Raw genomic sequence first — 15,367 nt, forward strand, 5'->3', positions numbered from 1 at the left:
TCCACCTGTGCACGAACCACACAGAGCTATCGTTTTCTTTTACTGTCATGGTCCAAACGGGTTTTAGCCCACACTACCATTTACTGTGAGGAGAAAATGACAAACCGTGTCCGAATAACAGAGATCATAATAGATAACATACTTGCAGCCAGATTTCAACCTCGAGTGAGTGAATGGGCAATGGGTTGGCTGCTTCTTCCAACTCTTTAGGATTTTGCAGGGTTCAAGATGACATCAAATAGATCTGAGTGTGTGGGAGTGCTCGCACTTTAACATGAGGGCCCTCTGAAAGACCTGTGGGCAGCATCGGTGCCCTCTATTCAACGCAAGGGTGTCAAACTTCAGTCCTGGAGGGACACAGCACAACAGTCAAGTGTTTACCCTGCTAGGCTGTGACCTAGTTATCCAGCTCATATCTGATCCAAATCATTAGCGGATTGTCAAGCCCTTAATGAGCTGGATCAGGTGAGCATAGAAAATGTTAAACTTGGCTGTGAACTGGACTCGATTTCATTACAGACACAGTGTTAACCGGGTATAATATTGAACAGTCTATTCTAAAGTACTGCTATACCTACAGTGAAACCTGATCTTAACATCATTCACCAAAATGAATTAATCTTCTGGCAAATGAATTTCGTTGTATTTGTTTACAGCCTAAATGTTACTGGCATTTTACCTGTGAGAATTTTCATGTGTGCTTGTGGGTACTGGATTCCCACACACTCGTGCGTGTGGAAACAATCTCTTGGCAAGTGATGGTAAGTACATGCGACTGATCCGGGGAGAATGGTCATGTTGGCCTGCTAATTATGGCTGGCTACAGTACCAAAGGTAGCAGGTTCCATTTTGAAATGTTGTGAAAGCCACCCAGGGGGCTCTGTAATCCTCTGTGCATGTGTGTATTTAAGTGGATGAGCTCAATGGAATTCATCCTCTACCACTGAAAAGATGGAATTTCCTTTGAAGGCCTTAAGATCTTGCTTTCTCGTCTTGTTTTAATTAAACATAGTCACTGTGGCTGCCTGAGTCTGTTAACACGACCCCTCGAGAACACAATAACAGCTACAGAATCAACAGCCTCTACTGTTGTGATGGAAATCAGTCCCCAGTGTGATGTTTCATGCTGTTTTTACATAGCAATTGGACTGTTTTCTTTTATTCACTACAGTTCTAGCAACATGAAACAAAATCAAAATGTGCAAGTTTGTATTATTATTTTTGTTTATGCTACATAAAAGCTACTCTCAACGGCTGGTACAGTGGTACCCACAGCATGCATGTTTGCCCAATCATTTTCACTCAACACTAAAAAACAGCCTTCAGTACACACACACACACACACACACACACACACACACACACACACAGGACTAATGCAACACTGAATGGAATTCACCCCCCGCTATGGTCACTTGGCAGTGGGCATAACAGATAAGTAGATGTGGAATGTCAGGAACAACAATGGCACGCAGAAACATGCAACATGTGCATGTGAGACGACAAACACCCCCCCCAAACACACCCGTTAGACTATAGAATACCCCTGCTAGTATGGCAATGATAGTGGTTGCATTTAGGCTCTGTCAAGAAATTATTCTGGGTGGTGAATCAAAACAACACACCTGCCAGCTTACATAAACGTACATTTATTATAAGACACACAGAAGTGTGTCAGAGATGAGGTAAACATCACAGACTTTCCTCAGGACATACGGCAGTTAAGATATTCCATGTTAGGCCCTGTGTGTTAAAAAAACAAAAACTGCATAAAAAGCATTGTGCGCAAGACTTAGAACACAGAACTTAAAAATGTTAATGCTTAATTAAAAAAAACAAAACAAAACAGCATAGCCTCAGTCTTTAAGTAGATCAAATCAGCTTGAATGCACTTAAATATGATTTTTTTCCCACCTGTCTAAAATACAGAACTGGTCCTGACCATTTCTGTTTTGAAACGAGTACTTTTCGGCAAATAATCATGCTTTTCACCTTGTTGAAATGCACCTTATGGAAATAAACTCAAATACAATCAGTTTTAAAACATGTTGGGAGTGTGAAATCTAAACACAAAGATGCGCACACAGGATTAATCTTAGTCTTTCTTTACAATTACTGACTCAACTGGTAAAATTCAACACTGCAATTACAGACATCTGGTACAACAAGAAAAAAAAAGGACTCAAAGCAGTTTTCTTCTCTATGTGCATACGACTGCACATAGAACGTGTTTTTTTGTTTTTTTTGTGTGAATAAAGCACGCAGAAGGCTGGAAAAGTATCAGGCATGTCTGGAAAAGGCACTGGTCCTCTGACTGCCTGAGCAGTTAGGGAACTGGCTGCTAGCCTTGCTGTCGTTACGTACGAGATGACTGGTAATGGCAGGTTCACTGAAGGAAAAGCCACAGAACAGAGAGAGGTGAAACACAAACACAGATTCATTTAATCATAAAAAGGTGAATGACTTTGAAACTCTTACAGATATATGGGTTGAAATACCTTAGTACTGTTAACCAGCCACTGTACACTAAAACAATTTGCATGCAGCACCCTTACTGCACAGCTTACCTAGGGAGTGTGTGTTCAACATGAGGAAACTCAAAAGAGGCCTGATATCTCCTCGGTAGCCGGATCAAGGTCAACATCGTAGAAACAGGGTCGTGTTGGCAAGCCTGGCATGGTACTCATCTGTGGGATACAAGCAATCATTACATCAGAAAAATCAGCTATCACCATGATTTTAAAATTTACTTTCTATGATCCACACTGATGGCTTGCAAATGTGCTTTTTGTATTTCAGCTCCATTGTACAATCATATACTCTTACACTTATTTGGCACATCTATCGATGAAATGATGTCCAAAGAATCACTGCACAAAACCATAAGGGTCCAACAAAGCACCTTAAATTGTACAGAAGGCCACAGCAAGCCATGTAAAAAGCCTGTATCTCAGACTCTGCCTAATGCTCGACAAAACGGCATCCCAAGTTAAGATGAATGAATTCTGGTTTACCTAATATTTGCATTAAATAATAAACAATCAAATGAAAAAATAAAAACAACGCTTTCTTACTTGACCGTTAGAGGTAATCCATGTCTTTCTGAGAGCATCAGAGTTTAATATCACGTCCCACTTAGATTTCCCGAATGCACTCGATTTCAAATATCAGCCACAACTTACAGAAGCACCCAGAGGAGCAGTCATGATGATGAAATGATCAAAAAAGGGTGCTGTAACCTGGTCAGGCACCGGTGCGACAGCGATGGCATAGTCTCAGTGCTGTAAAGATGCTAGCTTTAATTCTGCTAGGTCACCCGTGTAGTCTGGCTGCCACAACTCCACTGCTTAAACAAACATCAACTCTCTTTTGGTGGGTGGGAACAATCCACGTACAGCTCAACCTCCCTCTCGTCACCACGGTAACCTCATCATCCAGTGCACCGCATAGCCTGTCCAGCTCGGGTGCAGAAACGCAAACGTTCAGTCTGAAACCATGTAGTCTTAACATTAGGCAACCCAAAGCAACATATTAGAATCCGAAAGTTCATCGGTCATCAGTGACTCTACCCTCAAGAAGTCTGTATCTAGGTGAATTTACACCTGAACTTGTGTTCAGGATCAAGGCCACATCTACTTAAAAGTTCTACAAAGTTAAGTTCCACTTGCACTATCCAGACATGGGATATTCAGTGTGTATGTACAAGGATGCTAAAAATAAACTGAAAATCAATGGCCATTCTAAGCAAATTGGGTTACCTCCAGACTGCTTGGCACACACCTCCAAACCCCCAATGCAGGGTAATTTTAGCGAGACAGCCTAAAATGTCCAAACGAAAGCCACTCTTCCAAAGGTGGTAGGGAGGGCTGCACAATCTGCCATTTCAGCATCGTAGCTTCACACCATGCACGATGTCAAGTATGGAAAATTAAGTCAAACATTTCATGCCAGAACCTTTTCGCTGCATGATACTGAAGGAAAACTCACACGGTTCTCACTTTCCATGACTAATCTATAAGAGAGGTCCGTCTGAAATAACATACTTTACTCCAGTTTACGGGTTCCTGGACGCAGAGACTTTGCTGCTAGTGAGTGACATGCAGGCACAAAGCACATACAACGGCCACCTCCCGTGTCTCACATACACAGTCTTGTTTTACATTCATTTAAACTGGAATTAGTTAGCAAGATTTCCCTGTATACTTCCTCTTTAACAAATACTAAAAATTGATTCAAATTCTAATTTTGTTCTTAGAAGAACAATTAATTCACTTTGCTACCCAATGAGTATCAACTTCTACACTGCACCACTGTATCAGGTGTAACTTTAAAATGCTGTGTGCCTTCTTAAAACCCGTGTGTTCTTTAAACACACACTTGCAGGACCTCTGAATCTTCCCTCACAGTTTAGTCCCACTGCTCTGTAGGAAAACTTGATACAGAACATAAAATGCAACTAGTAATTAAGATGACATTTATCGGATACTGCCTTAAAGATTTACTGCAGAACATTACCAATTTATAAATTCTAACTAATTTGCAACATTCTTGCAAAAGGAATTTCAATTAAAAGGTGAGCCATCAGACACTCAATTCCACCAGACATGGTGTGCCCAAGGTCTGCCATCTTAACACAGGGTGCTTTTTACTGGGTGTGTCATCAGGGCCATAGCACTTATCCTGCCAGAGACAGCATGTTTGGAGTGAGTGGTCATCTTACAAAGTTAATTATTTTAGGTTAAAACCCATCTCAAAATACTGCAAATTAAAATCAAATGATTGGCAAAATAGGAGATGCAGGCAAGGGAAGGAACTTCAGGGAATGATCATACAAGAGCACATGACAAAGTTATCTGAAATCAACCGAAGGGTTAGGAAAATCAAGGAACGGCTTACTGGAATATGTGAAAAGTGGTCAATATGTGTGATCTACAATCAAACAGCTCACAATCCTGAATACTCTGCCTTACAGTAAATTTGTTTGGTGGCATAGCAAGGAGTTGAACATGCTATTCTGGAGCCTGGAAGTGACCTTTGAGAGAAGCTAACAATTGCAGCCTTGTAGCACGCAGTAAACTTTTAATGCCATGCACATTAGTCAAAGCCACTAACTGATTGGTAGACACGCCAGTAGCACAGCTGTGTTCTCCACTCCCAGACTCCTCTCTTCGCCCAAAAGCCTTTATTCCCATCTCTTCTTAGAACATACTTCTTTCTTCCTCGGCTGTAACAATAGCCAAGAATGGAGTCATCTTGAAAGGGAGATTTCTCGTATGCCTGATGATTTAGGGACTGTTTACAGGCTTATTGGAGTAAACAGGCGTCCGAGTGGAGGATGAGGCGGGGTTCACAAGCAATTTCCTGTCAGAGGATGCAGCTTCTGCCTTTTGTCCAGAAAGAGAGATCAAAACAGTTGGAGAGTTGTCTATGAAAGACAGGACAGGTGCACAGAGACAGTCTTTAAAAACAGTCATTTTTTTTCTCCTTTCAGTTTCAGCCATGCCACCGTTCAGAGACCCTGAGAAATACAGTGGAATGCTGTATTTAACATCACAAAGGAGTGGACACCTGGGATCGAAGCTTAGCAATGACTTCACATGGCGTTATATTACTTTGAATCCTGACATCACCACAGAGAACACAATATCCTCGAGGGTCCGCTGACATAACGGTAAATGGACAGCTGCAAAAGGGCGATTGTCCGGTCGGAACATTACATGTACTTGTGCAGACCCTGGCCAGTATGCTGCTAAACAATAATTATTCTTTCGCCAGATAGAAGTCCATCCACCACAACCGCCAAGAAGACTAATTTCTCCCACACTTGCTGAGCGCATGCGCACAACTGCAGAAAGTTTAACCTTGTGAGGAATACTGGGCTTCCACCTCCTTGGCAAAGTAACAAAGGGCATTCAAACTCATTAAAGTGAAACATCTATCACTTAATACTGGAAACAGATGCACCTTTCGTAACATCATAATATTGGAACTAAATTATGGCCAACCACAATACTTTGAGCTTAAGTACTTAAGAGATATGAGTATTAAAAGGTCTTTGAAAGCCAAAAGCATGCTGGATGCAACCTTTTAGCCTGTGAAGTTTTGTCCATTAAAATAATAGATTAGATTCATTTGACTATAAAATGCAAGTGCAAAACCTTAATGCAAATGTAGAGCCTTTTAAAGGCACGCGAAATGGCAGTATGTGTAAGCGTGACAGCGTCGCTGAGCTCTACCTGGCATTTGCCTGCAGGAACGTATGAAACACCAGGAACACCCTGCTGTTCTTTTGCACCCAGGAAACAGACTGTCACTGTCAAAGCCCGAGGCCCTGTAAGGAGCTACAATAACAAGGTTAAGCTTAATCACTTTTTAATCACTTTTCTACGATGTGGAGGAATGGTCTACAGGAGGAAATCAGTGGATTTGTCCATACCTTACAATACAATCACACGTTTGCTATTGACAACTGTTTGCTGTGGCAGGGTTAGAATCAGACCTTAAGATTTGAAAACTATGGGGAAAAGCCACTGTAACAAAGCTATCCCAAATTTTCCCAAAGCCATCCCAAACCTTCCTGCAGCTGACACACGGAAGTTGGACAGTCTCACTGATTCGGGGCCATCACCATCTATCTGTTCCGGTGCACCGAGGTGAAGCTGCAGGGAAGTGGAATTCCTTGAGCTCCATTGTTCTCTGGCTGAACCCTGCCTCACATATCTTGTATATGATATCATGCACTTCCTAAAGCTGGGTCCTCCCCCTGTTCCCCTCTACTTCACGGTCCCTCGGGGGCCGGCCATCACTGGGAGAGCTCCATCGCTTGTCCGACCGACTGTACGTATAGCCCAAGCAACAGCAGCAGCTGCCTGACGCAGAAACACAGGGTTGTCGGCAGAGAGAAAATAATTGAATTACAATTCCAGGGTGGCCCTGGCAGAACCTCGAAACCCATACACAGTAAGAAAACGTCAACATAAACGTAAACACAAACAAACAGTTCAATCCATTTCTGATGTGCATGTCCACATTCATCTCAAGCACCTCGGTGTTTTAAAATTCCATTGAGGTTTCATGCAGCTACCACACTTATGCAGCTTATCACAACCGCGTGTTTAGTGAATGTTCTTGGCCATCACTCTAAAGCATATTATCAGACAGAAGAAGAGCAAATAGGCAGTATTTTAAAAATGTAAATAAACCTAGAGAAACCAGGTAAGTGCCCAGAAAGGGCTGGCAGTGAATCACAGGCAGGTGAGAGGTTATGGGCCCCTGCTCAGCCCCGGCCCCGTGGCCTGCAGTAGGTGAGGGGTTATGGGCCCCTGCTCAGCCCCCGGCCCCGTGGCCTGCAGTAGGTGAGGGGTTATGGGCCCCTGCTCAGCCCCCGGCCCCGTGGCCTGCAGTAGGTGAGGGGTTATGGGCCCCTGCTCAGCCCCCGGCCCCGTGGCCTGCAGTAGGTGAGGGGTTATGGGCCCCTGCTCAGCCCCCGGCCCCGTGGCCTGCAGTAGGTGAGAGGAGATGAAAGCAAGTGAAGGCGAAGCGCTGGGGCCCAGCTGTACGCCTTCCAGCATGCGGCAGGGGCGTCCGCCTCGCCCCGGCCATGACCCCACAGAGCCCGGCGTAGCCAGGATGTAGTGTGGAAACACACCTCCCAAGCCATGCCTGGCTTGAAAACAATGTGCGCGCGCACACACAACACGGCAAAGAAGAGGCTAATAGGTGATGAGCAGTGTTTGGGCGAGGTAAACAGCCTCAGACCCTGTACCGAATAAAAAAAGGGGCTGTTTTTCTTGCTCGCACACACACACACACACACACACACACACACACACACACACACACACACACAGGGGCAGAAATAATTAAATAAAACTAAACCAACAGTTTCCCAACCCATTACATTGCAACACTGCTTGAAATAACCAAATGAGCAGGTATAAACTAGTCCTATAAGAGGCACATATGAGAAAAATTGTGTAAATATCAGAAGGCTACCAAACTTCTCTTCCAATTCAACAAATGCCTTTTTTTTTCTCTTCAAATGGTAAGAGACAGCCACACCGAGTCCTGCTGGAGCGCTTGATAGAAGATAGAAGAAGAATAAAAATGTAAACATGGATACATGGAATGCAAGGAGGAAGATTCCAGCCATGCCAATCCCAGAACACGGGGTTAGGGGCACCCAAGGCATTCCGGCTGGGCTTTGGAAAAACAGAAGAAACCTGGAGACCCCGGGCCCCAGTGAACGGCTGGATTAAGGAGAAGGACACACGTCCGGGCTGCGCCGCTCCAACACGGCGCTGACCTCACCACTTAATGCGGATGTTTGGACAGACCTCTCCTTGTTTGGATCATGCACACTGAGCCAGAACAGAGCTTAGCAGAGCGTTGAGCACAAGCCTTGTGAACACGAGTCACTCAGGAAGGCCTGGATGCCTTAGGCTGGAAATACCAGCCTATCAGGTGCAACAACAGGAAAGTGGTGGAACAGAGAAGTGATGGAATTTATGTTTTATTTCTCTCTCTCTCTCTCTCTCTCTCTCTCTCTCTCTCTCATTCCCCCCCCGCCAGGCCACGGATCATGGGTGGAAGCTGAATTCTGGTACCAAGTGCAACAAAGGATGAGAAGACAGTGCTGGGCACATGATCAGAGTGTAAGAGGGAAACAGCCAGACGGAAGGAGCACCAGAAGAGACAGGTGGACAATAAAGGACCGAAAACAAAATGTCTTGTGCTCGCGGTCAGTTTAGCACAAAACCTTTGCCAATTAATTGAACAAGTGCTTCTAAGAAAGGGTTCATTTTTTACAGTTCACTTCAAATGCCTAGATGTTCAACAAATTCTAGTTTGTGTCTCCACATTGATTAAAACACAGGTACAGGGAAGTAGGTGTATGTTTCAATGCTTCACATAGGTAGATGAATATTTAATATTTCTTAATCTAATTTATTGAAAAAAAGACATCTGTAATTATAATCTGGAAGGAACTACAAGGTGGCAATAAGGTATAAATAGAAATGGAAATATAACAGGGTTCTACAATGTGCTCATTACTCACTGTTCCAACCAATGGGTATATAAACCCTGCCCCAATACTGGCACGGATGTCTCTGATTGGCAGGATGAAACCGGTGGGCACGCCCTTTTTGTCAGGGATGTGAGACAGGGACAGGTGGGTCTTCGCCATGCAGATAGGCAGAGTGTCATATCCCTGTGAGGACAGGTCACAGATCACGCATCAATATTATTTACTTAGAACATTTATCGGATGTATTAACGCGGCTCTGAGTATTTTGTGAACCAGACGATGTCTTTACACGTCTTTACCCCATCATGTGGAATTGCTTCCACCCTTCTCACCTGTTGATTGTAATAGTCAATTTTGGCTTGGGCTTCGGGAGACAACTCAATGTCGTCGGCCCCGTAAACCTTCTGGGCGATTGTGCGAATCTTCTCCGCGATAGGGGTCTGTGGGAAAGGGGGGATCATTTAGTCATTTGATCTCAGAAGGGAGAAAGAGATCGTCATAAAGTGTGCCATCTCTCAGGGTCACGGCATGGAGCCACACGCTGATGTCCTACCTCAATGGCAGGCTTGATCTTCTTGAACTTGGATGCACATAAACCTCATCCTCCGCACCCCCACAAAACACAAAAAACTTGCAGTGTGGGGTCGGCTAATCGGATAACGGACAAACTGTTCGAATGGGCTTAATCAAAAGCCACTACTTCCTCAGCCTGCTGCTGATGTTTTCACCGCTAATCCCCCAACTCAAACGCAAGGCTTGTGTCCCTGTTCCTTAAGGAGGGTGCCCGGGCACGTAAGCCACCGGCACAGTACGGCTGGAAGAAGCCTGATTGCTCACGGTCCTGCAAGTAGTTGCTACTAAATCTAGCTCTGCATTCTACCAGAGTAACCCAGCCAGCACTGCCTCATTCTTCAATTTCAAACACACCTCCATATTCGTACACTTGCTCGCATCTTTCAAGAAAAAAACATCAGACCTAGCCAGCATAAACCAGCGGATAACGACTAGTGGATAACAATGCGCTTGGGTCATCACACTGGGCGTTTTAGAGATATAAAGCTGGATCCTTAGGAGTTAATTACGTCACTCGTCTTGTGCTTTCCGCGAAGTCTTACTTCTCCAGCCGTTCGCCCGACCACCTCCGAGCGAAGGGTTTTAGCAGTATGCTGTGCATTGATTTCACGTGCTCCACCGATGACATAAGACCGCCGTGCTTATTTCGCATGGCCTGCCCAATTGAAATGTCAAAGGCGTGCTACATATTTGGCGACTCTCCACAGGCCATCTACACGCTCCTCCATGCTCACATGACCGCAGAGCTGAGTCGCTCAGCAGGCGGTGAGGATCATCCAATATTTAACCGTTGGCAGGGGTCAGAGCTTCTAAAGGGCTTCCCAGCAAAGAACACAGCTAGGGTTAAACACTGGTTCTACTAGTCCCAGTTCAAAAGCACGCGAGACGAGGACAGCACCAACCCCCTGGCCAAAAGTGGTTCAGATAGCGAGAGCACAGTCAAAGGGGGTCATAACCGCACAAGCGGTGGCGCGGAAAGACAGCATCCGTTCAGCGTGGCAAAACCCGGGGGCCGCTTGCTCACCTGCAGGCTGTACAGGAAGCGGAAGCCGTTCTCCCACGCCGCCGCCTCCTTCACCGCACGGGCTAGGTCCACGGAGCCCCGCCCGCCCCGCGCCCAGTGATGACACGGCACGGCCGCCTCCGCCCCGGAGGCCTGGGCGACGCGGCAGACCAGGTCGATCTCCGCCTGCGTGTCGGTCCTTCGGAGGGAGGAAAACCAAAGCCCTCCTTTACGTGAGGTCGGCAGTGACGTAGCTACAGGGCACCCAAACAGCAGAGGGGATTCGTTTGGGCCTGTTTGTGTAGGTCTTGTCCTTACTTAAAGATATTGAGAGCGACGACAACTGGAACGCCGAACAAGTGAGCGATCTCAATTTGCTTCTTCAGGTTACTGCAGCCTTCTGATACCAACTTTAGATTCTGGAGGATAGAAAATTGTGCAAAAGGAAAGAAAACGATGCACTCATGTTAAAAGCAGCACAGAAAAACCTTTAAAAATGCTTTAAAGTCACAGCGCAGATAAAGATGGAAACTATGCTGGATGGGACTATTTTTAAAAAAATAATGAACTCTTTTTAATAATTAAGACATTTTTTAAGTATTTATGTCACAGATATAGCCATGATATGCCAGAATGACAAATTTGTAGGTGAAGTCACTGATCAGGAAGCTATGTTTCAGTGGCCTTTTTAATAGTTTTTTTTCCCCCTAACAGTGTAATAAATTATATTTAAGTTTTATGCAGGGTAATAGAAACAGGAAATTAATTCTTTTTTCCTTTGCTTTCAGTGTCATGCGGGCTGGTTTTCTTTTACTGTTCTAAATTCTCTTAATTTGGGGATGTTGGGAATTTGGGAACGCTACGACTCTGGGAAAGCTGGGTACAATATTTCTGTATTGTGTCACGTTCCAGCCGACACACACACACACACACACACACACACACACACACACACACACACACACACACACACACACACACACACACACACACACACACACACACACACACACACACACACACAGCACCAATCACAGCCACAGATCACAACACGCGTCCTACGCACATCATCCTCAGCTGTCTCCAGTCACTCACAGGACATTTAAACCCACCGGAACCTTCACTAGCCTGCTATCCAGCCTAACGGCTAGCTAATTCTATCACATACATAGACACAATCAAAGGTATATAATGTACTGATGACCATCAGTCTAGGTTTTCAGTTTAGGTTTTGTTTTACAGTGTGCCGACTGGGTGGAGTGGGTGCTCTCCATAAGCGTCTCCAGGTTAAAACAGCACAATGACGGAACCCACGATCCACGTTCAGTGACCAATGGGCCGCCACCACCTGCTGTCAGCCTTACCGAGCGCCTTCATCAAAGCACGTCTCCATTTAAAGACAGATGTTCTCTGCTGGTCTCTGAAGAAAGACCCCCCTCCCCCTTCTCCATGGAGCCTTCCGGAAGGGACGTCCTGCTCGGCTTTACAGCTAGAGTGTCCCTCGCTGCCCATGCCGGGGGGAGGGGAGAGGTTCCTGAGGCCGGCACCCTAGCTTGTTCCCTTTCTGCTTCTCATTAAGGAGCCAACCAATTAGCTTAAGCGCTTGACTTATTTTCTCAGCTGGTGCTGCTTTGGCGAGGCTGACCGAGAGCAGAGCCAGCCCGTCGCGGACAACCCAGATCCCGTCGGACAGCTCAGCACCACCCTCAGCAGGCCAGGTTATATTTGCCCTGTTAATTGAGTCAAGCGCGTCACGGACGGCAGACGCAGCGAGGGTGGCCCGGAGATGAGGCCTGGCCGTTAACAGATGGTCAGACACTCGCTCATGCACTTCAACAATTCTTTCCTTCTTCATTCTCCTTATTGACTGAGTAAGGTGATACAACTTAGATTCTCTACACAAATATTTGAGCAGGTTTCCCTGAAGCCCACTTCAGCAGCTGCTCCTCCGCTCTGACCCGTCTGCCCTTCGAGGAAGCGCTGTCTGGCGTTCGGAACATTTTCAAGCTGACAAACGTTGAGTTCTTCAAACTGCACAACGCTACAAGCCCATTAGGTCTAGGTGCTTATGTTTTGGGCTATATGGAAATAAATACATAGCCATACTCAGAATCCTACAGGATTCGAAGCAAGTCATTTGTGATCGGTACAAACGACTCTGGGTGGTGAGTGCGGGGTGCGATGGGATCTTTACCTCCTCGGTGTACTCTCTTGGTAATGGAAGCCCTGCTGTTACCTGCAAGAGAAAAACAGGAAAACTACGTCTCCTTAGCAGAAAACCATTATGTGCCATTCTCCTGGCAAGCCCTGCTAGAAGGCGGAGCCGACGCGCAGGTATGCGGCACGCGGCCAGGGAGAAGAGGCAAGAAGGAAGATTAAGAGAATATTTCATCGCGGGCACCTCAGGAAGGCACGTGTAAACGCTATGACACTATGTAAACACCAAGAGTACGAGACAATGAGCGTGCGGAAGCACAAGCGCGCGCTTACACTGGGGCCTCCTCCGTGCATCTTCAGAGCTCGGACGGTGGCGACCAGCACCACCACGTCGGGCCTCAGTCCGGAGGCACGGCACTTGACGTTGAAGAACTTCTCCATACCGATGTCGGCGCCGAAGCCGGCCTCCGTCACTGAGAAGGGGAAAGACAGAGAGAGTGAAAGTGCGAGTTTATTCGCATTCCCCCAAACGCTGCTGACTGGAAACACAAAGCCAGACAAGCGTGTGGTGAAAACCGCTCTTACTGTCCCAGAATGCACCCCGTCCTCTGCTTGAAACCTTCAAGAACCGCCGGACAACAGACGTTACACATTTGCCAACACACAAAAAAAACAAAACAAAACAAAATCACCATTTGGCTTAGGAAGCTTCTCCCAAGTAGGCTTGTGGCTGGCGGTCGCCATGGCTATGCTGGATTGCACTCCTCCTGGTTTGCGGATGATGCGTACCGAACAAGCTGGAGTTATCAGGAAGTGTGCTAAACGCTCGTCACGCTGATACCTACTGGCGGTAATGGGCTTTAAAAGCAGCGCTGGTATGTGTGGTGGAGCCCGTGTGCACACGCACTAAAATGACACCAATTATTTAATTCCCTTTGGACTCCAAGGAAAACTGCGAAGCACCAAATGTTCTCCTGCCTTTCTGGAGCAGGCCTGAGCATGTCTGTTTACTACATGCGATCGCACACCTAACTGAAATCTGCGGTTATGAAGGGTGAGCTGACTGCAAAAAAATGCATTGTGCGTTTGTCTGTCTGTGCGTGCGGCATTTCCACATGCCACCTCCCTCGGTGCCCTTTGAGCTTCCTGCTCCATTTCCCAGGCTCCGCAGTGGGGTGGGAACGTGGTAGTAGATTGGGGGCTGGGGGAATAATGTTGTTATTTCCACAGAGGAGGCCTGGCATGCTTACTGGTTGTGTGTAAACGTACACGCTTGCGTGCGTGCGTGCGTCACGGTCTGGCATCGTGATGTGAACCGAGGTAACCTTTTAGATTAGGCCTGCGCTCAACCCATAGACAGGAGTCTTTATTGGATCTACTGTAATCTCAAAATGGGAACAAGCAACAAGCAAAATGATTCTTGTAGCTACAGCTACATGTTTGAAATGTGCCCACATGTGCGCGATGTGCATTTATGTGAGTATTAAATGAGTTATGGGGATTACCAGCTAGGGACGCATACGTTTTAACAAAAATAAGTGGGTGCCTAACGGTATATCAAAAGGACCGAGAAAAGTGCTCCATTTCATAATTTGTAATATATAGATTAAGAACTTCAGAATAACCGATACTCTGCACACTGCTACTCTACATACAGCTGTGTGGGCTGGAGAAGAATCTCCCCAGAGAAACATCACGGGGAAAATGAGGCGACGTGGTGTTGTAGGGAAGCTGTCTGTCAGGAACCAGTGAAGTCTGTCTCAGTCCAACGATGCCGTCCAGCCAAACCACAGATTAGCTCACAGCTAAACATCTAAATTAATACAGCAGAAGCATAGTTGGATTTTAGAGGAATTTCTTGGCAGTTTTTTCCTTCCGTTTCAATGTCCAACTGCAATGCATCGTGGGCCATGATTAGCTACATTAAAGTGCACTACTGCAGTGGAGAGGAGCTCCAGAGTACCAGATGGCTCCTGAAAGAACATACTTCAAAAACAACATACTGGAGCATAAGGTATCACACACACACACACACACACACACACACACACACACACACACACACACACACACACACACACACACACACACACACACACACACACACACACACACACACACACACACCTTCACCTGAAGGCCAGGGGCAGCACACCGCAGGACCAACTTGGTTACGCAGCTGAAAGCTCACTGCTGGCCTCGAGCAGCCCCACCACTTAACCAGGAGAAATGGCCTCTGCTCCATCCATCAAAAAACCTGAGCTGCTCCTGGCACAGACTCCAGCACAGAGACTCCAGCACAGAGACAGACTACTGCAGAGCCAGAGATGAGCTTCGTGGACACGGCGGATGCTGCAAGCGCGTCCCTGCGTCCGGGTGCTATATGGGCGAGTGCTTGCCTCCTGTTGTCCACCTCTCCAGGCAGCCTTTCCTCAACCTGCCTTAGACGGCCTTAAAGCAGCAGCAGGGAAGCCTACAAGCTCTTGGTGCTGCTTTCGCCATAGACTGAGACAGTCCAAGACACACAGACACCCACGCTTGCGCACACAGACAGATGGAGCGAGCGAGCGAGAGACAGTGACTATGCTGTCATCAAGAGGATTAGA

At 46.4% G+C, this 15,367-nt stretch overlaps 1 protein-coding gene across 2 annotated transcripts in view; it reads right to left on the minus strand.

Moving 5' to 3' along the window:
• Positions 1-1,633: 1,633 nt before the first annotated feature.
• mthfd1l (methylenetetrahydrofolate dehydrogenase (NADP+ dependent) 1 like) overlaps positions 1,634-15,367 on the minus strand; it is a 29,695-nt gene continuing 15,961 nt past the window's right edge. For both annotated transcript variants that reach the window (XM_035524297.1, XM_035524298.1), the window contains 8 exons: positions 13,095-13,234; positions 12,799-12,840; positions 10,923-11,023; positions 10,626-10,803; positions 9,361-9,468; positions 9,059-9,211; positions 2,568-2,687; positions 1,634-2,389 (listed from right to left, as the gene is read on the minus strand). In XM_035524297.1, coding sequence (XP_035380190.1) covers positions 2,598-2,687; positions 9,059-9,211; positions 9,361-9,468; positions 10,626-10,803; positions 10,923-11,023; positions 12,799-12,840; positions 13,095-13,234 — 812 coding nt within the window. In that variant the 3' untranslated portion in view covers positions 1,634-2,389; positions 2,568-2,597. The remainder of the gene's footprint in view (positions 2,390-2,567; positions 2,688-9,058; positions 9,212-9,360; positions 9,469-10,625; positions 10,804-10,922; positions 11,024-12,798; positions 12,841-13,094; positions 13,235-15,367) is intronic.

This window comes from Electrophorus electricus, chromosome 3 (genome assembly GCF_013358815.1).
Source record: "Electrophorus electricus isolate fEleEle1 chromosome 3, fEleEle1.pri, whole genome shotgun sequence".
NCBI lineage: Eukaryota > Metazoa > Chordata > Actinopteri > Gymnotiformes > Gymnotidae > Electrophorus > Electrophorus electricus.